This window comes from Ranitomeya variabilis, chromosome 5 (genome assembly GCF_051348905.1).
Source record: "Ranitomeya variabilis isolate aRanVar5 chromosome 5, aRanVar5.hap1, whole genome shotgun sequence".
NCBI classification, from domain to species: Eukaryota; Metazoa; Chordata; class Amphibia; order Anura; family Dendrobatidae; genus Ranitomeya; species Ranitomeya variabilis.
In genome coordinates, this window is record NC_135236.1 from 659401513 (window position 1) to 659424271 (window position 22759).

Sequence of the window (22759 nt, forward strand, 5' to 3'; positions counted from 1 at the left end):
GAAGATAGAGGTCGAAATAGGTCATAGGGATAGAAAGATAGGGATAGAAATAGGTCATTGGGATAGAAAGATAGGGATAGAAATAGGTCATAGGGATAGGAAGATAGGGATAGAAATAAGTTATTTGGATCGAAAGAAAGCGATAGAAATAAGTCATTGGGATATAAACATAAAGATAGAAATAGGTCATAGGGATCTAAAGATAGGGGTAGAAATAGGTCATAGGGACAGAAAGATAGGGGTAGAAATAGGTCATAGGGATATAAAGATAGGGGTAGAAATAAGTCATAGGGATAGAAAGATAGGGGTAGAAATAGGTCATAGGGATATAAAGATAGGGATAGAAATAAGTCATAGGGATAGAAAGATAGGGGTAGAAATAGGTCATAGGGATATAAACATAGGGGTAGAAATAGGTCATAGGGATAGAAAGATAGGGATAGAAATAGGTCATAGGGATATAAAGATGGGGTAGAAATAGGTCATAGGGATATAAAGATAGGAATAGAAATAGGTCATAGGGATATAAAGATAGGGGTAGAAATAGGTAATTGGGATAGAAAGATAGGGGTAGAAATAGGTCATAGGGATATAAAGATAGGGATAGAAATAAGTCATAGGGATATAAAGATAGGGGTAGAAATAGGTCATATGGATATAAAGATAGGGATAGAAATAGGTCATAGGGATAGAAAGATAGGGGTAGAAATAGGTCATAGGGATATAAACATAGGGGTAGAAATAGGTCATAGGGATAGAAAGATAGGGATAGAAATAGGTCATAGGGATATAAAGATAGGGGTAGAAATAGGTCATAGGGTTATAAAGATAGGGGTAGAAATAGGTCATAGGGATATAAAGATAGGGGTAGAAATAGGTCATAGGGATATAAAGATAGGGGTAGAAATAGGTCATAGGGATATAAAGATAGGGATAGAAATAGGTCATAGGGATAGAAAGATAGGGGTAGAAATAGGTCATAGAGATAGGAAGATAGGGGTACAAATAGGTCATAGGGATAGAAAGATAGGGCTAGAAATAGGTCATAGGGATATAAAGATAGGGGTAGAAATAGGTAATTGGGATAGAAAAATAGGGGTAGAAATAGGTCATAGGGATCTAAAGATAGGGGTAGAAATAGGTCATAGAGATAGGAAGATAGGTGTAGAAATAGGTCATAGGGATAGAAAGATAGGGGTAGAAATAGGTCATATTGATAAAAACATAGGGGTAGAAATAGATCATAGGGATAGAAAGATAGGGGTAGAAATAAGTTATTGGGATCGAAAGAAAGCAATAGAAATAAGTCATTGGGATATAAACATAAAGATAGAAATAGGTCATAGGGATCTAAAGATAGGGATAGAAATAGGTCATAGGGATATAAAGATAGGGGTAGAAATAGGTCATAGGGATAAAAACATAGGGGTAGAAATAGGACATGGTGATAGAAAGATAGGGATAGAAATAAGTCATTGGGATCGAAAGATAGTGACATTGGGATATAAACATAAAGATAGAAATATGTCATACGGATAGAAAGATAGGGACCGAAATAGGTCATAGTTATAGAAAGATAGGAATAGAAATACGTTATAGGGATAGAAACAAAGGGCTAGAAATAGGTCATAGTTATAGAAAGGGTCTTTCTGTTGGTTTTCTTGTAATTTATATATGACAAATTCATAGGTGTTTCTTCTTTTTCAATCATGAAACTATAAAAGTCAAATTTTGTTTTCTTCTATCATTTTTTTTTTAAAGAAAGGAATACAATATTCAGTTCACTTTCTTGATTTTAATCACGATGTTTCCATCAAATGATATCGAACTACGCACCTTCTAAGTTTATAGACGTCTTCCCTGACGTCATCTACAACGACATCAAACAGTATATAATTGACATGACGATCGCTGTCGATTGTGGGAACTTAAATGCGCCAAATACTGTTTTTGGAGCCAAAAATCAGATAAAGATCACATAAAATAGTATAAATGACCATAGAAAGTTGTAGTAATTTGAGGATTACATGCCTCAGAGAAACGGTTGGTTTAGGAATAATTATTTTAGTTCACAGTTTGGTTTACTAGGTGTAAAGAAATAAAAGGAGGAGAAAAAGTAAGTAAGCAACTGACGCTAGGGACGTGGTTATTAAGTATGGTTCGATGATGAGCTATAGATCCACTACCTAATGGATAATAAAGTATAAAAAAAAAAAACACATTTTGTGACTTTTTAACTTTTACAATTTTTTTCTGCAAGTTTTCCCTTAAATATTCATTTTAATGTCCCAAGAAGACGTTTTTTTTCTTGTAAATTTGGAATTTTCTCTTTTTTTTTAATTGAAATATTTTTTTCAATTTAGAGACGAAAAATTGTTAACGTTTCGCTTCTAACGACTGAAAAATGTATTTTTAGACGATGATTTTTTAACAAAATTTTACGAACAAGCAAACATTTGAATTACAGGTAAAGTAGGAAAGAAAAAAAAGAGAGGAAAAAAAAACAAACGAGTTGTAAGGTTAAAAGTTCAGTTTTCAAGTTCCTTCCCAGGAAGTTTAGAGAGCAGTTCTTGTGACCTCTGCTCACATTGGGGCCTTATGGAATGGCCAATGAAATATTTCAAAATCTTAATAAAAAACATGATTCCAGCTCACGTTATTCCTTCCTTGTAGAAATAGTTTTTTCCTTTTTAAAGTTGCATCATATAATTAATTTTATTGTAAAATATATATTTTTTTTTTTTGTTTCTAACCTATTTCAATTAGAATTTTATACCCTTAGAAATGATTTCTAAAATTAGTCTTGAAAATGTTACATAATTTTAATGAACTTTTTAATATAAATTTTCAAATTAATTCACTTTTTTTTTTTTTGTTCGATTCTCAGACATAAGCTTATAATAGCTCACCTGGAAAAATACAGTTATTTTCAGTAATTTATAAAGAAAATCAATAAATTATTGTTTTACAGTTGGAAATGAAGATTTTCTTTTTTTTTTATGTGTTTTTTTAGAGTAAAAAATAAATATAACTGTCATTTTATACTTTAAAGTTCTTTTTTTATATATAAAAAAGCACATATTAAAGCTAAACTTGCAATAAAGGTGTATAAAAAAGTTCTTAATTATTTTTTGTGACAAGAACATCAGAAGTGTTAGTAAACTCGATCCTACAACTTTTCATTTCATAGTGTAAAGCGGAATAATTAAAAGTTAAATACCCGAATCAAATAGGTAAGATCTTACTAGAAAAAAACAAAAAAACATTTTCAATCATGATCTCCATATTTTATTGGCTCGGATTTTTGTTTTTGCACATGTTAACATGATAAATCAAACCAAAACTAGGGGTTTTCCATTACGTATTCTTTGCATCTTTTCAGTTTTAAGATTTTGATAAAGTACATTTTGAATATGAAAACAAACAAAAAAAATATACTAAAAAAAAAAGCAAAAAAAAAAAACATAAAAGAAAAAAAATGTCACCACAGGGCAGGAAGTGGAGTTGGGAGGTAGGTAGAACCAGGTTTTTCATGTCAGTTCAGAAAGGAATCTAAAAAAATGTTTTAAAAGCAGCATTGTTGCTGGCAGTGGTGAGATGATAGCGCTGTGGCGCGGAAGGAGTTAAACCTTGTGGGGGGAAGTTGCACAAAGTGAAAGTTTGCGATTAAAGGAAGGAAATAAACTTACAAGCAGTCTGCTTTTAACAGGGCTGAATCTCCTTCAAACAGACCTCATTAAAGTGCCAGTCTCTTTATGTTTGTTTTTTTATGTTTTTTTGTTGTTTTTTTTCTCTTTTTTTTCCCCCCCAAGGGTGAACAAGCTATAAAAATTAAGTACCACTTTTTTAATTAAAAAAGGGTTTAATTTAAAACCTAATTTAAGAGGTAATGATAAAGAAATAATCCAATTTAGGATTTGGAACATTTATGCATTTTTATATATATTTTTTTCTTTTTCATTGTTATTTATTTTATCTTTTTTTTTTTTTTTTAAAGGGCCAGATTGGATGTCTTTAGAAATCAACTCTTCTGGTGAAAATCTGACAATAATACAGTGGAATTTGCTAGTTCGTTAGTTTCAGACTTCAAACGCATCTCTTAAAAAAAAAAAAAAAAAAGGTATTCAGCTGCCGAAATTCAGCTGCCGAAAATGTAAATTAGAATTAAGGCCTTTTGGGAAGTGAAGATGGGGGGGGGGGAAAGAATGAGATAAAGGAAGGTAGATAAAGGAAGGTAGGTGTGTTTATTCAACTCCTGCCTTTTAGATAATATGGGATCTGCCTATTATTCAGGGTCACTGGACATCTTCTCCTTAGTTGGTTTCTGGATATCCATGAAGAGATCAGACTCTTTTGCCACCCAGAAAGCAGTAGTCCCTTTAATGACACCCTCAGTAAAAAGGAGGAAGCTCCTCAATTTATTTATTTATTTATTTATTTTTTAGGGTAAAAAAGAATAGTATATAACGCATAACTAAAAAGTCAACAATGCAAAAATAAATAAAAAAAATAAATAAATTCAGCTGGCTTTTTTGGTATATTTTAGCATCAGGGCAGAATTAATCCTATAGAATATATATATATATATATATATATATATATATATATATATATATATATATAATAAAAAAATTATATTATAATATATATATATATATATATATATATATATATATATATATATATATAAAATATATATATATATATATATATATATATATATTATATATATATATATATATATTTTTTTTTTTTGTATCCAACATCTGGGTGATGAAGAGTTGGACTACACTAATAACACATCTGCTGCCTACGTTCCTATTAATCATTCGCCCATGGGGGTCTTATATATCATTTATAAGCCATTTGTTGCTCAGTCTATGACCGTTTAGCTCCTTGCAGATGGGCCGCCACTTCAAGGATACAACCCCTTGACTCATTGTGGTTGATTGTAAGAAAAGAAGGGGAAAAATAAGGCATAAATAGCTATTTTTTTTTAAAAAATGTAATTAATTATTATTTTTTTATCATTTTTATATATATTAAAATATTTATGTATTTATTTGGTAAAGTGGAAAAAAAAAAAAAGGCAAAAAAATTAAAATTTTAAAAAATCAATATATAATATAAATATCCACTACACTTAAGATGTTAGCCAGTACAATGGTGTTTCTGCTCTGAAGTGTTAAACAACCTACTCCTTGTATAGGGGATCAGTGAGGCAATAGGAATGAGGAAATGAATTGGGAACTTGAGAGCATTTTAGTAAAAGGAGCATGCTGCTTGAGTAGGTCTAAGTTCATTGCATTTCTTCATAAATGGGGAAAAAAAGGGTGGGTGGGGTGTGAAGTAGCTTCTGTCTTCTTAATGATGGGAAACAGGTCTCGCTGGCCAACTATGGAAGGGTTAAAATATCGACTAGTTCTGTCTGTGGGTATGGGGTGGAGGATTTTGGAAAGTTAATTGGTACTGATAAAACTTTTTGAAAATCCCTTGTTTAATATAAGATGCCTGAAAAAATGCAAAAAAAAAAAAAAAAAAAAGCTAGAAATAATAATAAATAAATTAAATAATGATTTGTTAAAACTTCAGGTTGGATATAAAATACTGAAAAAAATGCAAAAAAATAAATATTACATAAAAATAATAATAAATAAATTAAATAATACATCATTAAAGCTTCATGTTGCATATAAAATACCCCAAAAAAGTAATAAAGTAAATATGACAAATAATAATACATAATACATTGTCAAAGCTTCGGGATGGATATAAAATACCAAAAAAAGGCAAAAAAGTAAATATGACAAAAAATAATAAATAAATCAAATAATCCATCGTTAAAGCTTCGGGCTGGATATAAAATACCGGAAAAAAACGCTATAAGCAAAAATGACATAAAAATAATAATAAATAAATTAAATAATACACTGTTAAAGTTTCTGGTTGGATATAAAATACCAAAAAATGCAAAAAAAAAAGTAAAAATGAAAGAAAAAAAAATGTATTTAATTTATTTATTATTATTTTGAAGTTTCTTGTGTAATATAAAATACTGAAAAAAATCCGTAAAAAAATATGAATAAATTAAATAATCAGGTCTCGCCTGCCAGCTATGGAAGGGTTAACACATCGACTAGTTCTGTCTGTGGGAATGGGTTTAGGACTTTGGGAAGTCAGTTGGTACTGATAAAACTTTAAGTTTTCTTGTTTAATATAACATGCTAAAAAAATGCGTTAAAAAAAGACTAACATTTTTTTTTAAATTATTATTATTATTATTATTATTATTATATTATTATACGTTTTTGGTTTGATATAAAATACCCCCAAAAATGGAAAAAAAAAGTAAAAATGGTATTAAAAACGTAGTTATCATTATTTTTAAGTGAATGTAAAATACAGAAAAAAATGCAAATAAGTAAAAATAACATAAAAATAATAATAAATATATAAAAAGTTGCATAAAGTGGATTGGATCACTTAATGCAAAAAAAATCTCGTGCGACTTTGGAGCTGTCAGTTCACTGGCATTGGATTCCCTTGCCATAATCCTTGATTTTTTTTTTTTTTTTTGCTTTATTTCCTTTTAACCTGTGAAGAGATGAACTAATGTGTTGCCCAATTGATAATCAGCAAGTTTTTTTTTGTCTGCCTTCATAGTTACTGATATAGAGAGAAAGCTTTCTCCTAAAAAAAAAAGAGGAAAAAAAAAAAGAGAAAAAAAAAAAAAATCTGCCCAGTAACAATCATCGCGCAGTAGCAAGCACACTACAACTATTGGCTATGCAAATACAGCCGGGGGGGAGTGGAGTAAACTGCAAGCTAAACTCTTTCTCACACTTAAAGTGATATTTTCACGTTATGCAGCTCTGAGCAGGATAGGAAGCAGAAAGCAACATTGGACCTTGACTATTTTTGCAATTTTTTTTTTTTTTTTTTACAACTGGGGGGGGGGGGGGGGGGGAATCACTCTTCGGAAATGTGCCAATATACCAAAATGTGCGGGTTCAGCTACCAGTAAACATGTTGAGACCTAACAAAATTTACACACCCCGTGTACAAATATGTACTGATAAGTCAGGGTGTCACGTTTGGACTATACTTTCATGCACTTTTATTATTTTTCTATTAAGTGCATGTCCCTTTAAGAACTTAAAGTCGGCTTGTTATTTAAAAAAAAAAATTCCTGCGAAAGCCGGGTAATATACATATAGTTGACAAGGATTAAATACCAAGCTCTCCTGGGTTCCTGAATAGAATATCTGTCTAGTTAAAAGGAGTTGTCTAGGATTGAAAACAAACATGGCTGCCGCCTTGTATAAAAAGTGCCACCTCTTACTATAGGATTCTTTTTGGTATTGCAGCTCTTCACCATTCATTTTCTAACCTGTAATATCAGTCACTTCCTTTAGACAGTGGTGGCGCTGTTTTTTTTAAGAAAAAGACGGGCATGTTTTTCTATAGTTGGAAAGCCCCTTTAAATATTTATATGTAGAAACTTGAAATAATGGCCACGTTCAGATTCACCCAACTTTCCCAGAAACCAATAGAAAGGTCCCCACAATGTTAATTCTCTATGTTATGAGATATATATATCTGTGATATTCAGCCAATGCCGTAAATGGGTAAAAGTGACCGAAAAGTGGCAAATTCAACAATTAGGGTGATTCTTCTCAATGAAAACCATTCCGATCGATGTGGATATCCTGTGGTGCATGGCCCTTTAAAAGAATATTATAAAAAAATATATTAAAAAAATTATAAAAATATTGATGTTGCATGGTCAGTTTCTCCCCCTTTCTTTTATTTTAGAGGGGGTCGAAATGTTTTAAATTTACCTTTGGGGTGTTTATATATTGACACGTAGAAAGCGTAAAGAAAGACAAAAAAACTAGCGAAAAAATTTCCTCGAATTCTCTATCAGTCTGAACATTTGCTGTAATATGAGATAGCGGCCGCTGTCACTGCCAAATATTCTAGGAATTATCACTAGCAGCAACCAGACACGGACTATATAGGGGGGAAAAAGGGTTAAAAATTGAATACAATTATATATATATATATATATAGCCAATTTAAAAATATAAAACCGCAACCATATGGATAAATGTACAATATATTCACAGATCCGAATGTGAGAGAGGGGGAATCCTTATATTAACATGTTTACATTTTTGCTATTACTCTTTATATCTTCAGTGGCCAAAATTGCTCAATTGCTTTACTATTATTTTTTGGAATTAAAGTGTTTTTTCCTTATAAATTCAATATAAAATTGCATATTAGAACTCAATCCCTCTCTGGTAAGTTATTTAAAAACAAAAAAAATGCCAAAAACTAAAGAGTGTTGGCAGGATCAGATCTTTGAGGGCTTGTACTACAATACAGTATCCAGTGATGCTAGATTAGGTTCATTGAATACTGCAATACCAGACACCGCCTGTGCCGAAAAGTGGCGCTGTTTCTGCAAATAACAGACAGGTAACAGATTTGACAAATATAAACACACACACACACGTATATACACGCACACATCATATATATATGCACGTACAAACACACACTATATAAATATATATACACACACCTATTTATAAACAACACACATACATATATATTTTTGCTGATTTTGTAAGTTTGCTGACTGACAAAGACATGAACAGTCTATAATTTTAAGGATAGGTTAATTTTAACATTGAGAGATAGAATATGAAAAATAAAATGCAAAAAAATCACATTGTATACATTACTAGATGGTGGCCCGATTCTAACGCTTCGGGTATTCTAGAATATGTATGTATGTATATAGCAGCCACATATATAGTACAGGCCACGTAGTATATAGGAGCCATGTAGTATATAGCAGACAAATAGTACATGGCCTGTGCTATATACTATGTGGCTGCTATATACATACATACATATTGTAGAATACCCGATGCGTTAGTACAGGCCACGCAGTATATAACAGTGGCCACGTAGTATATAACACAGCCCAAACAGTATATAACATCCCACGTACTATATAACACAGCCCACACAGTATGTAGCAGCCAAGCAGTATATAACACAGGCGACGTAGTATATAACACAGGGCACGTAGTATACAGCACAGCCCATGCAGCATATAACACAGCCCATGCAGTATATAATAGAGCCCATGCAGTATATAACACAGCCCACGCAGTATATAACACAGCCCACGCAGTATATAACACTGCCCATGTAGTATATAGCACAGCCCACGCAGTATATAGCAGCCCATGCAGTATACAGCAGCCATGTAGTATCTAACATTGCCCACATAGTATACTGTATAGCACAGCCCACGCAGTATCTAGCAGCCACGCAGTATATAACACAGCCCACGCAGTATTTAGCAGTGTGGGCACAATATCCCTCGCCATCTTCCGTTTCCAGGATGCATTGCGAAATTACCCAGAAGACTTAGCGGTCTCGCGAGACCGCTACGTCTTCTGGGTAATTTCGCAATGCATCTCTGGGAGCGGAAGATGGCGGCAGGCGCGAGCACATTGTCGAACAACGGAAGGTGAGAATAGCAGGTTTTTTGTTTTTTTATTATTTTGAACATTACATCTTTTAACTATTGATGCTGCATAGGCAGCATCAATAGTAAAAAGTTGGGGACACACAGGGTTAATAGCAGCGGTAACAGAGTGTGTTACCCGTGGCTTAATGCGGTCCGTTACCGCTGGCATTAACCCTGTGTGAGCGGTGACTGGAGGGGAGTATGCGGGCGCCGGGCACTAACTGCAGAGGAGTAGGGAGGAACTAATTGGACTGTGCCCATCGCTGATTGGTCGCTGCAGCCATGACAGGCAGCTGGCGAGACCAATCAGCGACATGGGATTTCCGTGACGGAACTTGCCGACAGAAAGACGGAAGTACCCCTTAGACAATTATATATATATATATATATATATATATATATATATATATATATATATATATATATATATATATATATATATATATATATATATATATAGATATAAATGTATTTGCATTTTTCAGTGAGAAATAAGTATTTGATCCCATACCAACCATTAAGAGTTCTGGCTCCTACAGTCCAGTTAGATGCTCCTAATCAACTCGTTACCTGCGTTAAAGACAGCTATCTTACATAGTCACCTTTATAAAAGACTCCTGTCCACAGTTTCAATTAATCAGTCAGACTCTAACCTCTACAACATGGGCAAGACCAAAGAGCTTTATAAGGCTGTCTGGGACAAGATCATAGACCTGCACAAAGCTGGAATGGGCTACAAAACCATACGTAAGACGCTGGGTGAGAAGGAGACAACTGTTGGTGCAATAGTAAGAAAATGGAAGAAATACAAACTGACTGTCAATAGATATCGATCTGGGGCACCATAAAAAAATCTCCCCTCGTGGGGTATCCTTGATCATGAGGAAGGTGAGAGATCAGCCTAAAAGTACACGGGGGGAACTTGTTAATGTTCTCAAGGCAGCTCGGACTACAGTCACCAAGAAAACCATTGGTAACACATTACGCCGTAAAGGTTTAAAATCCTGTAGTGCCCGCAAGGTCTCCCTGCTCAAGAAGGCACATGTGCCGGCCCATCTGAAGTTTGCCAATGAACACCTGGGTGATTCTGTGAGTGATTGGGAGAAGGTGCTGGGATCAGATGCGACAAAAATTGAGCTCTTTGGCATTAACTCAACTCGCTGTGTATGGAAGAAGAGAAATTCTGCCTATGACCAAAAGAACACCATCCCAACTGTCAAGCATGGAGGTGGAAACATTATATTTTGGGGGTGTTTCTCTGCTAAGGCCACAGGACTACTAAACTGCATCAATGGGAGAATGGATGGAGCCATGTACTGTAATGTCCTGAGTGACAACCTCCTTCCCTCCACCAGGACATTAAAAATGGGTCGTGGCTGGGTCTTCCAGCAAGGCAATGACCCAAAACATACAGTCAAGGCAACAAAGGAGTGGCTCAAAGAGAAGCACATTAAGGTCATGGAGTGGCCTAGCCAGTCTCCCGACCTTAATCCCATAGAAAACTTATGGAGAGAGATGAAGCTCTGAGTTGTCGTCAAGCGACAGCCTCAAAATCTTAATGATTTAGAGATGATCTGCAAAGAGGAGTGGACCAAAATTCCTCCTGACTTGTGCGCAAACCTCATCATCAACTACAAGAAACATCTGACTGCTGTGCTTGCCTACAAGAGTTTTGCCACCAACTATTGTCTTGTTTGCCAGAGGGATCAAATACTTATTTCTCACTGCAAAATGCAAATACATTTATATAATTTATACAGTGTGATTTTCTGGATTTTATTTTTGATATTCTATCTCTCAATGTTAAAATTAACCTACCCTTACAATTATAGACTGTTCATGTCTTTGTCAGTGGGCAGACTTACAAAATCAGCAAGGGATCAAATACTTATTTCCCCTGCTGTATATACACACACACATATACGCACACACACACACACATATATATATATATATATATATATATATATATATATATATATACACACACACACACACACACACACACACACACACACACACACACACACACACACACACACACACTGCTCAAAAAGATACAGGGAACACTAAAATTCCACATCCTAGGCATAACGCGGTGTAACACAGTCCGTTAACGCTGCCATTAACTCTGTGTGACCAACTTTTTACTATTGATGCTGCCGCTACATCATCACGGGTTATTGCCGCAAGGCATTACTGGGAACGGAGCGTCGCGAGGAGCATCGCTAAAGGCCTGGGCTGGATCCGGGGGCCCACGGAAGGTGAGTATATAACTAATTATTATTTTAATTATTTTTTAAACAGGGATATGGTGCCCACATTGCTATATACTACGTGGGCTGTGTTATATACTGCGTGGGCTGTGTTATATACTACGTCGCTGTGCTATATACTACGTGGGCTGTGTTATGTACTACGTGGCTGTGTTATATACTACGTGGGCTGTGTTATATACTACGTGGGCTGTGTTATATACTGCGTGGCTGTGCAATATACTACGTGGCTGTGCAATATACTATGTGGCTGTGCTATATACTATGTGGCTGTGCTATACACTACATGGGCTGTTTTATATATTACGTGGGATGTGCTATATAATACGTGGGCTGTGTTATATACTACGTGGCTGTGCTATACACTACGTTGCTGTTATATACTACGTGGGTTGTGTTATATACTGCGTGGGCGGTGCTATATACTACCTGTGCTGTGTTATATACTATGTGGGCTGTGTTATATACTGTGTGGGCTGTGCTATATACTATGTTGCTGTGTTATATACTACGTGGGCTGTGTTATATACTGCATGGGCGGTGCTATATACTACGTGGGCTGTGTTATATACTGTGTGGGCTGTGCTATATACTACGTGGGCTGTGCTAAATACTACGTGGACTGTGTTATACACTTTGTGGGCTGTGTTATATACTGTGTGGGCTGTGCTATATACTACGTGGGCTGTGCAATATACTACGTGGGCTGTGCAATATACTACGTGGGCTGTGCAATATACTACGTGGGCTGTGCAATATACTACGTGGCTGTGCAATATACTATGTGGATGTGCAATATACTACATGGGCTGTGCTATATACTACGTGGAAATCTTCATAAATAAACTACATACATATTCTAGAATACCAGATGCATTAGAATGGGGCCAGCATCTAGTATATATACACGTATATATACATATACACACACACACATATATATATATATATATATATATACACACACACATATACACACACACACACACATATATATATATATATATGTGTGTGTGTGTGTGTATATGTGTGTGTGTATATATATATATATATATATATACACACACACATATACACACACACACACACACACATACACACATATATATACACACACATATACGCACCCATATACACACACACATAACATTGCATACATATATTTGTGATGCAGAAGGGGGACTTGATTGTTTATTCCCAGACACCCCTCTGTAATATGGATTTGCTATAATGGGGTTTTGGGCTTGCAAACAAATACTGCCCCCTACCTGCAGTCAAGGTCCCAGAGAAAAGCACTTATACGGCCAGTCTGTATATATACAGCACCTCCATATCTAGCAATCTCTCCATACTGTAGCTGGCCCTAGGTGCAGCCATCACTTGTGACACATGAGCAGAGCATGCATCTGCATAGTGGGGAGTCTCCAGCCTCTGCTGTGCAGCCAGCAGCTGCCTCACCTCCTCCAGCTACACCCCCTTCCTCTGCAGAGGCTTTATAAGCTCCTCTCACAAGAAGTTTTCTCTTTTGTTGCATGCACTTGATAACACTTCCAGTGACTTAATTACCTAGATTTTCCTAAACCAGAAGGGGAGGGTCTATAAGAGAAGAGCTGTCATGTGTGCCCTGAACTAGGGCCTCCTGCTTGCTTTCTTGCTTTGCTAGGAGTGGGGAGAGGAGGAAAAAAAAAAAAAAGAACTTAAAAAGTCTGGCCAGCTGCTGTTCTACATAATAACACCAAGTGCCTGGGCCAGCCCTAGTGCAAGCTGCGTCACTGTGCAGCAAGCTGGGAGCCTGGGAACACAGACAGACCCCTGTGCCACTACCAGGACCCCCAAGCTCCTTGCTCTGTGCACCCACTGGATCTACAACATTGAGACGTTGCCACACATGGAGCTGCTGTGCTCAGAGGTGGATACTGTCCGCAGGGCTCAGACTGACCCCACGCTGCTCTTTGATGATCGGGTCCTGCAGAACCTTCTAACAGTGGAGGAGAGGTATCTGCCCCAATGCTCCTACTTCAAGTGTGTCCAGAAGGACATCCAGCCCTTCATGAGGAAGATGGTGGCCACCTGGATGCTGGAGGTTGGTGGAGTCACAAAAGCAAACTTTGGAAATCTATTTTACCCCCCTAAGAGGGGTGCAGATCAGGGAGATCTTCTAAGCCGTCGTGACAGTCCTATAGGGATCTGCTGGAGATCCTCACATGCTCTGCACCCATGTGCTGTGCATATAGCTGGGCAGTAATGCATAGGAGTCACAGCTGGTGTGTGTATATGTGTGTATATATATATATATATATATATATATATATATATATATATATATATATATCTCTATATATATCTCTAGCAATAATGTATCCATTGCATTATGCATGTAGAATGTATCACTGCTGTATGTAATGTCAATATTTACTCTTCCATTGTCACTTGTTGCTGCAGAGTTCTTGTAAGCTTTTGCACTGCTGGTACCCCTAGTTTTGGAGGCAGTTGGTTGGGGGTCTGCTGGTGCCCACGTATGCACACAGGCTGCATGTACTTTGCTGCCATGTTTGTTGAACTAGACCTTGCAGCCTCTCCCTCCCCCCCAGTCCCTGATGGTGATAAAGTGGGAGATCGCTTCCCTCTGTTCTTTGGTGGTCACCCCTTTAGCCTGGGGGGTCTTGTCTGGGCAAAGAAAAGAGATTGTGCTTCCATGCTGCAATGCATTATTGATGCCTCTCCCCTAAATTGCAGGGGTTCACTAAGGGGGCTGATCTGGAGCTGAAGAGTTGCATGGGGACCCCTGTACCCCCTTTTTTTAAGAAACCAGCGTTAATTGCACCTCTCACTTCTATGCATGTGGCACTCAATCTTAAAGAGGGCGTCTTTATAAATATGATTTAGCCTTTTTTGGGGGGATGCTGTGCAAATATTGGGGTGCAATAGTGAGTGTATAAAGAAGTATATGTGGACTGTATTGCATAAAGAAAGGGACATGCATAAATGTCTGGAAATACATAAATGTCGCACTGTGATATTTGAAGGTTAATGGGCAAACAAAGTGGGGTGCAAATAAAGTAACACTGTAAAAAAAAATGTGGGGGGTGCATTAGTTTTTGCAAATGGAGGTGATGCATGTTGCATAATGAGGTTGCAGCTACCAGTTTGGTTCCTAATATTGTTCAGGAATCGGATTATTATTTCGGGGTGACCCCCAACATTGCCCTGTGTGCCCCCCTACAGTCCCATGTCCCCACATATTTATTCCCAGCTCCCCCAGCCTTCATTAACAGCCCCAGAAGGATCCCAGCCCCCCTCCTCTCTCCTCCAGCAGCCATGCTCTCCTCGGTCTTAGGACCTCCTGCACCCCTTTCATCGATGGTTTTGAACCCCTAAACGTCGTCCATTGCTCCCCACAATTGTCGGGAAAGATGCAGGAGGGTCTGAACTTGGTGCCCCCGCAAAAAGCGGGCGTCTGTGGATTTTTTAAGTATTTTTAAATATTTTTTGAAAAAATGACGAAATCAGAATTCGTTCCAATGTCTGGGGTGGAGTGTGACCTGAATCTATGGCTCCTCTCTCTGCCTCATGGTCAGGGGAGCAGGGGGATGTGGAGCTCCAGCCTTCAGACTTCATCATCACTGTCCAGTGATTTCAATAACAAATTATACAATTAAATGCAATTATATAGTGCAATATTTAACCCTATCCCCTCCCTCTCCTCTCCCTTCCATCTTTCCTATATTTCTTTCTGGACTTTCCCTTTAAACTCATAACCCAAATTTCCTCTGATATTAATAAATGTTCTCCTATTTCTGCTCTTTATATAATTATCCCCTCTCCATTGCACCTCTTCAAATTTTTAATTCCATTTTATGTCTTTTTTTTTTGCTATGCTCCCCCATCTTGCTTGCTCATTTCCTTTAATATATTAACATTGTTCATATTCATTTTTTTATACAATATTTTTCAATTAATTGGATCTATTTTTTCAATGTTTGCTATTTTTTTCTAATACTGATCATTTTTATGTTTCTTTGCTTTTTTTAATTTTTTTTTTATTTTTTTCTTTTATTTTTACTCTCATCTGTGCCTACTATTTGTAATAAATAAATTGTACCCTTAACCCTTTTTAACCCCTTTCCTTCCATCTTTCTTCCTATGCCTTCCTTTTTATCTTGCTTTCTTGTTCTCTTTTTTAACCCCCTTTCCTTCCATATTTCTTCCTATGCCCTTCCTTTATCTTGTTTTCTTCTTCCCTTCTTTTTTTCCTTCCCTTACCCCATTTTATTCTACAGGTCTGTGAAGAGCAGAAGTGTGAGGAGGAAGTATTCCCATTGGCAATGAACTATCTGGACAGGTTTTTAGCTGTTATTCCCACCAGAAAATGCCATCTTCAACTCCTGGGGGCTGTCTGCATGTTCTTAGCATCCAAACTCAAAGAGACTATTCCATTAACTGCAGAGAAACTTTGCATATACACTGACAACTCAATCAAACCCCAAGAGCTGCTGGTAAGCAGCCTGTTTCCTAAACTAAATATTTACAGCCTTTTGTATCTTCCATGGGCAAGGTATCTGTATTTTAACTGCTGATTATATTTATTATTTATTAACAATTATTACTATTTTATTGTATTTGTAAACCAAATCAATTATTTACATGTGTGTATATATATATATATATATATATATATATATATATATATATATATATATATATATATATATATATATATATATATATATTCTTTTGTACATATACAGACCAACCCTATAGTTAATGTAGTGTTATGCACATCTTTAAATGCTATAATATATATATATTTTTTTTTTTGGCCATTTATTTATTTTGTTTAAAAGTAGGCACTTAAACATAGGGCTTTTTTTGTAGTGAGATATATATATAATTTTTTTTTTTTTTCCTCTTGTGGTATGTAGTGCCACCTAGTGGTTGAAAGTTTTTATTCTGCCTTTTTTTTTTTAATCAAAGGTTGATTATGACCTCATGTATTTTGGTAACTAGTCAAAAAAGATTACAATTTGAGTAGGTTTTTACTAAGGTTTTAGATATCTTACAGAGGTTGTGTTTAATATATGAAATGAAAATAATGAATACAATTATATGTATAGTAATTTAAATGTTATCATTTTATTAATATAAAAATACATGAAAAATCTTAAAATGAAATGTATTTTATATTTGATTTTTTTTATATGAAACATAAAATTAATAATATATACACTTTTATATTCTTTTAATTGATATATTCGTTCATTTTAATTTGTGTATAATATATGAAATATATAAATAAAAAAAAATTATATATATATATATATATATATATATATATATATATATATATATATATATATATAATCTTGTGCAACATTCAAATATCTCTATGATTATATTATATGCTATGTATGTATGATAAGTGGTGTATGTACTATAAGCACAGCCCATAGGGGCTGCAATGGGACCCCTGCTAAGACTCTATATAGGGATCCTTTCCACATGTCCAATCAAATTGGCAATCAAGGGGGTGGGAGAGGTTGTGTGAGACTAGTAAAACGTGGCTACTTGGTGCCATTCTTGTCTCTAGATGTACAAATGGATGTACCAAAATGGAATACAGATAATTTTGGGGGTTGCAAAATAATGACTTTGTGGGTTTAAAAAACAAAAAAAAAACAACAACACTTTTTCCAACAGTCAATCAGATGTTTGTTTTTCTTTTCTGGATGGAGCTGAAAAAAATGAGCTGGAATCTGATTACTATGGGCGGCTTTTTTGCCCTAATTCTTTGTATGTGGCCCCTTGTGTCATTGTAGCCCATGATGATCAATTGGATAGCAATTTTAGTTATTATTTTTTTGTTTGTTTGTTTGTTTTTTTTAATTTTCTATGATCCTGAAGGAGTGAAGAGTGTTGCTGAGCTTGGCTATTCTCACCTTTAGGGCCAAAGGCTTGAAATGGAGCAGATGGGCACTAAGAAATGTCCTTTTTTGCGCTTCAAGTACCATGAAAATCAAGAGTAATGGTAGTTTTGGGAGTATAAATTGGCCTTAAAGGGATATTCTCAAGTTTTATAATTATCCCCTGTCCATGGGTCCAACAGCAAGGACTCGAGAACTAGAAGCCCTGTGTGAATAGAGGCATGGTCCATCATGCTCCTTTCATCGTTAATGAGGCCCCCACAGATAGTTGATCGCTGCACTCGGGTGGTCTTTGGCACTCCCATTACCATGCACATGAATGACTTCTGCTCAATTCATATCGCTATTGGTTGAAAGCTCTCTCCCGGCCAGACAACAGCTCTGGATGCTCAGCTTGGCCCAGCATGCAAGTATTCTCAATGAGGATCAGGCACACTGAAGTTGAACAGGCCTGATCCTTCTCTCCTCCATGAACAATAAGTAGATGGTTAGCAAGTCCTACCTAAATATCTGGCATAGGTTTATTTTTTAATGAAATGTACCCAAACTGGAGAAAAAGAATTATAAGTGGCATGGTAGTTCTTCTCGCTCATAGAAGAGCCAACAGACTAGTCCTTTGGAGATTGACCCACTTGAATGGCGCTAATCCTTGAAATTGCCCATAAATGTCAAAAATCCCAGTGTTAATGCGGCCTATGCAATAAAAAAACCTGTGCAATTAAAAAGTCTGAACTCTAATAAGTGTACACGCTTTCGTCCTTTCTGTGATTCCCATAGCCTAAGGATCCCCAACCTAAGGCTCGTGGGCCCATGATGTGTGGTTCGTGGATAGGGAACCCCAACCTAAGGCTCGTGGGCCCATGATGTGTGGTTCGTGGCTAGTGATCCCCAACCTAAGGCTTGTGGGCCCATGATGTGTGGTTCGCGGATAGGGATCCCCAACCTAACGCTCTCGGATCCATGATGTGTGGTTGGTGGCTAGTGATTCCCAACCTAAGGCTCGTGGGCCCATGATGTGTGGTTCGTGGATAGGGATCCCCAACCTAAGGCTCGCGGGCCCATGATGTGTGGTTCGTGGATGGGGAACCCCAACCTAAGGCACGTGGGCCCATGATGTGTGGTTCGTGGCTAGTGATTCCCAACCTAAGGCTCTCGGATCCATGATGTGTGGTTGGCGGCTAGGGATCCCCAACCTAAGGTTCACAGGCCCATGATGTGTGGTTCGCGGATAGGGATCCCCAACCTAACGCTCTCAGATCCATGATGTGTGGTTGGCCGCTAGTGATTCCCAACCTAAGGCTAGGGTCACATTGCGTTATGTGACCGCGTTTAACGGACTACGTTACACCGCGGCATAACGCGGTGTTAACGTAGTCCGTTAACGCCGCCATAGCCTGTAATGGTGAGCGTGTCGCTAGCGCCCGCCCACATTGGGCGTGCGCTAGCGATGTCGCGTCATTTGAGTGACGGACCTCGGACGCTGCTTGCAGCGTCCGCGGCGCGCCCGAGGTCCGTTCCTCGCTAGTGCAGATCGGGGATCTGCGCTAGCGGGGACACCGAACGCGGACCCTAGGGAAGCATTGTGTTAGCGCAACCCGCTAGCGCTATGCGCTTAACGGATTGCCCTAACGCAATGTGACCCTAGCCTAAGGCTCGTGGACCCTTGAAGTCTGGTTCGTGGATAGCGATCCCCAACCTAAGGCTCGTGGGCCCATGATGTGTGGTTCGTGGCTAGTGATTCCCAACCTAAGGCTCTCGGATCCATGATGTGTGGTTGGCGGCTAGGGATCCCCAACCTAAGGTTCACAGGCCCATGATGTGTGGTTCGTGGCTAGTGATTCCCAACCTAAGGTTCACAGGCCCATGATGTGTGGTTCGTGGCTGTTTGCCAGCTTGATGCATTAGCACCAGGTCTACCAAACGGCTGCAAAGAGCAGGTCTACTTTTATAAGTAGCCCTCACAGAAGAACAGATCTGGATGCGCATATAGTGGCCTTGGGGTAAATGCTAAGCTGGACATAGGACGATACTTCCAGATAGAGGGGCTGCTTGATCTGGAAGCAATAGCATGGTGAGAATGCTTGATGCAAGAATACCAAATGAGGGTGAGGTGGGAATTATTAATAATAAGTGTGATTTCTGTGGTGATGTTTTGGCTGTCACTATACTCATAATGGGGGCTCCAGGTCTCCGTAAAGTGGGGGATGCAGGAGCTGAATGTCGAGGGAGGGCTCTAGATGTGGCTTACAGCCTTCTCTCAGAGCTTAATGTGGCTCTCGAGCTAAGATAGGTTGGGGATCCCTGCCATAGACTATAAGGGATAAAGCTGCACATCTGCATTGCTGACAGTAGAGGTGCACATGAGGGCCTCAACAGGATTATTCCAACTTGCCAAGTTATTTGTATACAGGACCCCAATAAATTGGCTCTGAAGTATATATGGAGCAGTGGCCACCCATGTGCTCCACCACTGCTCCTTATGGAATTGCTGGAGATTGCAGAGTTGTTGGACTCTGCTATAAACGGTAAATGGAGCAGTAAAGCACACGTGCGGCCTTCGCTCTATTCTAACAGAACACTTTTTGGGAAACAGTGGTGGTCCCATGTATGTTACTCACCTAGACTAAAATGCCAACTCTTCTTACTGCAGATGAAGAACACATAGACCTCCATTCTTATGACTAGTGAGAGTTTCCATAATCAGATACTCACTGCATCAAAATTTCTGATAAATCCTATGTAGACCTGTTCAAAAAGATTCACAAGACCCTGGTCCGGGCAGCCAAACCATAGCCCTATGAACCTACTACCTGCAGCACCTCTTGTGATTAGTAGGTCCGTCCTTGTGATGGTACGCGTTCTTTCACCGTAATGACGTCACAAGATCTAGGATGTGGTCAAGTAGTATGAGCTCTGGTGTGGCGGCTAAGGACTACCAATGTGGCTGCTGGACCGGAATAGGATGTCTAGTCGTGATCCATGCGTAAGACATTTTAGGGCACAGGTGTGGGTCCCATGCTCATGTCCTCTGAGGCATGGTCAACATCGAATGTCTAGATGTCTGATAGAGCCAAACATTCTACGGTGGGCCACATGCAATAACCTATGGTCTTCATGTCCTATAGATGTGTGTTGCAACATGCAACTGGTGTCCCCATGGAGCCCGAGCCTTAATGCCGCGGCTTCTCCACTTTTTGGCTCACATGGACGCACACCATCCGTGTGAGCAGGTTATAAAGGGGTCACGTGTAGCGGTCACCTGCTGGAACCCGGCCTAGAGTAGTCACCGTACGTTCAGTGTTATATCAAGAGGGAAATGTGGCCTTGTTCTCAGAAAATACATTGAAAAAAAATAAGTAAATTTCTGATTTTTTTTTTATTGGTTTCCAGGAGTGGGAGCTGGTGGTGCTAGGAAAATTGAAGTGGAACCTCGCTGCCGTCACACCACATGACTTCATCGACCATATATTAAGAAAGCTGCCATTACCTAAAGATAAACTGCTAATTGTCCGGAAGCATGCACAGACATTTATTGCACTCTGTGCCACAGGTAAGAGAGGATTTTTCTAATATAATAAATATATATATATATATATATATATATATATATATATATATATATATATATATATATATATATATATATATATATTTTTTTTTAGTTTTCCCATTTTCTTGAATATTTCTTATTATTTTTAAAAGGGGCATCCCAGATTCAGAAAAGTAGATCTGTATGATGAAAAGTTGATCATAAAGAATAGTAGAATATTGAACAATTTATTTGTGATTTTTGAATTGTACCCGTAAGTTCCGTCTACTTGATCTCATTGGATGGATAATGTGATAAATCGATAATCTGCAAGTAACTTAATTTATAATTTGTGGTATGTTGTCTTATCCCTGAAAAAAATCAATCCAAAGTCTGTCACTAGGTGTTTCCCTTTTGTCTAGCTTGTTCTCCACTGTCTGTCAGTTGTCACTCATCCCCCTGCAAGAGAGACACTGAGATGAATAGGAACTGGGGGCGGGGCTGACTTTGCGTGAAGTGGGGGCGGGGCTGACTTTGCGTGAAGTGGGGGCGGGGCTGACTTTGCGTGAAGTGGGGGCGGGGCTGACTTTGCGTGAAGTGGGTTCGAGGCCCACAAAAGTGGGTTTGGTTTGATTCTGCAGGAAGTGTGGGAGGAGCTGGATCTGCAGGAAGTGGGGCTAACTCTACAGGAAGTGGGCTGGGCTGATTCTGCAGAAAGGGGGGCGGGGCTGACTACAGGAAGTGGGGTGGATCTTTGTCTCTGCTCCTGCTCTCCTGTCTGTCAAACATAAGAGAAGTGTGCATACAAGACCTTGTATAATGAAAGGAGAACTACATGATGCAAAGGAAGTTTCAGCACCTATAGTGCTGGCACAATGCTGATGAGGAGACACCACCCATTGAAAAAGAGTTGTGTTATAGAGCATGATAATCGGACATTTCCTGGACTTAGCAGACTAGCATGTTCCCTGAAAGCAATTTTAACATACCCTTTCTGGTCAACCCCATCTTTGATTTTTCTTGGGTATGAGGACATGATGGATTGGGGTCAACCCCTATAACAAGCAGTCGGACCCTCTCTCCCAGCCTCAAACTGCTATTGTATTACATAGGCGGTCATTTGTAAGAAAGGCTGCCATGTAATGCTACTTTTCGCCAGCAGTGGCCACTGTAGTAATTATTTTCCATGCCAAGTTCTTGCGGTTCTGTAGGGGCAGAACCTGCATCGATCAATCCTGGGAATAGAATTATTGGTTTATTTCCACCCCCCACCCAACGAAAAAAAAAATATGCGTCCTCTTTGTATATGGGTGGTATTGACTTCCTGCCTAGCAGGCCTGGCATCTGACTGCAGCAGATAAATGAGCTTCCAGAGACTCTATGAGAATGGCTAGGTGTGGCGGGGAGCGCATACTTCTGTACCACACCTAGGCTTCTTATCCACATATAACACTGAGATTTGCAATTCCTCATACTTAAC

At 38.0% G+C, this 22759-nt stretch overlaps 1 protein-coding gene across 2 annotated transcripts in view; it reads left to right on the plus strand.

The window, feature by feature from the left end:
• Positions 1 to 22759, plus strand: part of CCND2 (cyclin D2) — a 559919-nt gene that overhangs the window by 496432 nt on the left and 40728 nt on the right. Inside the window, exons 1-3 of one of the 2 annotated variants that reach the window (XM_077266501.1) lie at positions 13348 to 13912; positions 16110 to 16325; positions 21141 to 21300. In XM_077266501.1, the coding sequence (XP_077122616.1) occupies positions 13718 to 13912; positions 16110 to 16325; positions 21141 to 21300 (571 nt within the window). In that variant the 5' untranslated portion in view covers positions 13348 to 13717. Of the gene's footprint in view, positions 1 to 13347; positions 13913 to 16109; positions 16326 to 21140; positions 21301 to 22759 lie in introns of those variants that run through there. The other variant, XM_077266502.1, reaches the window with a different exon arrangement.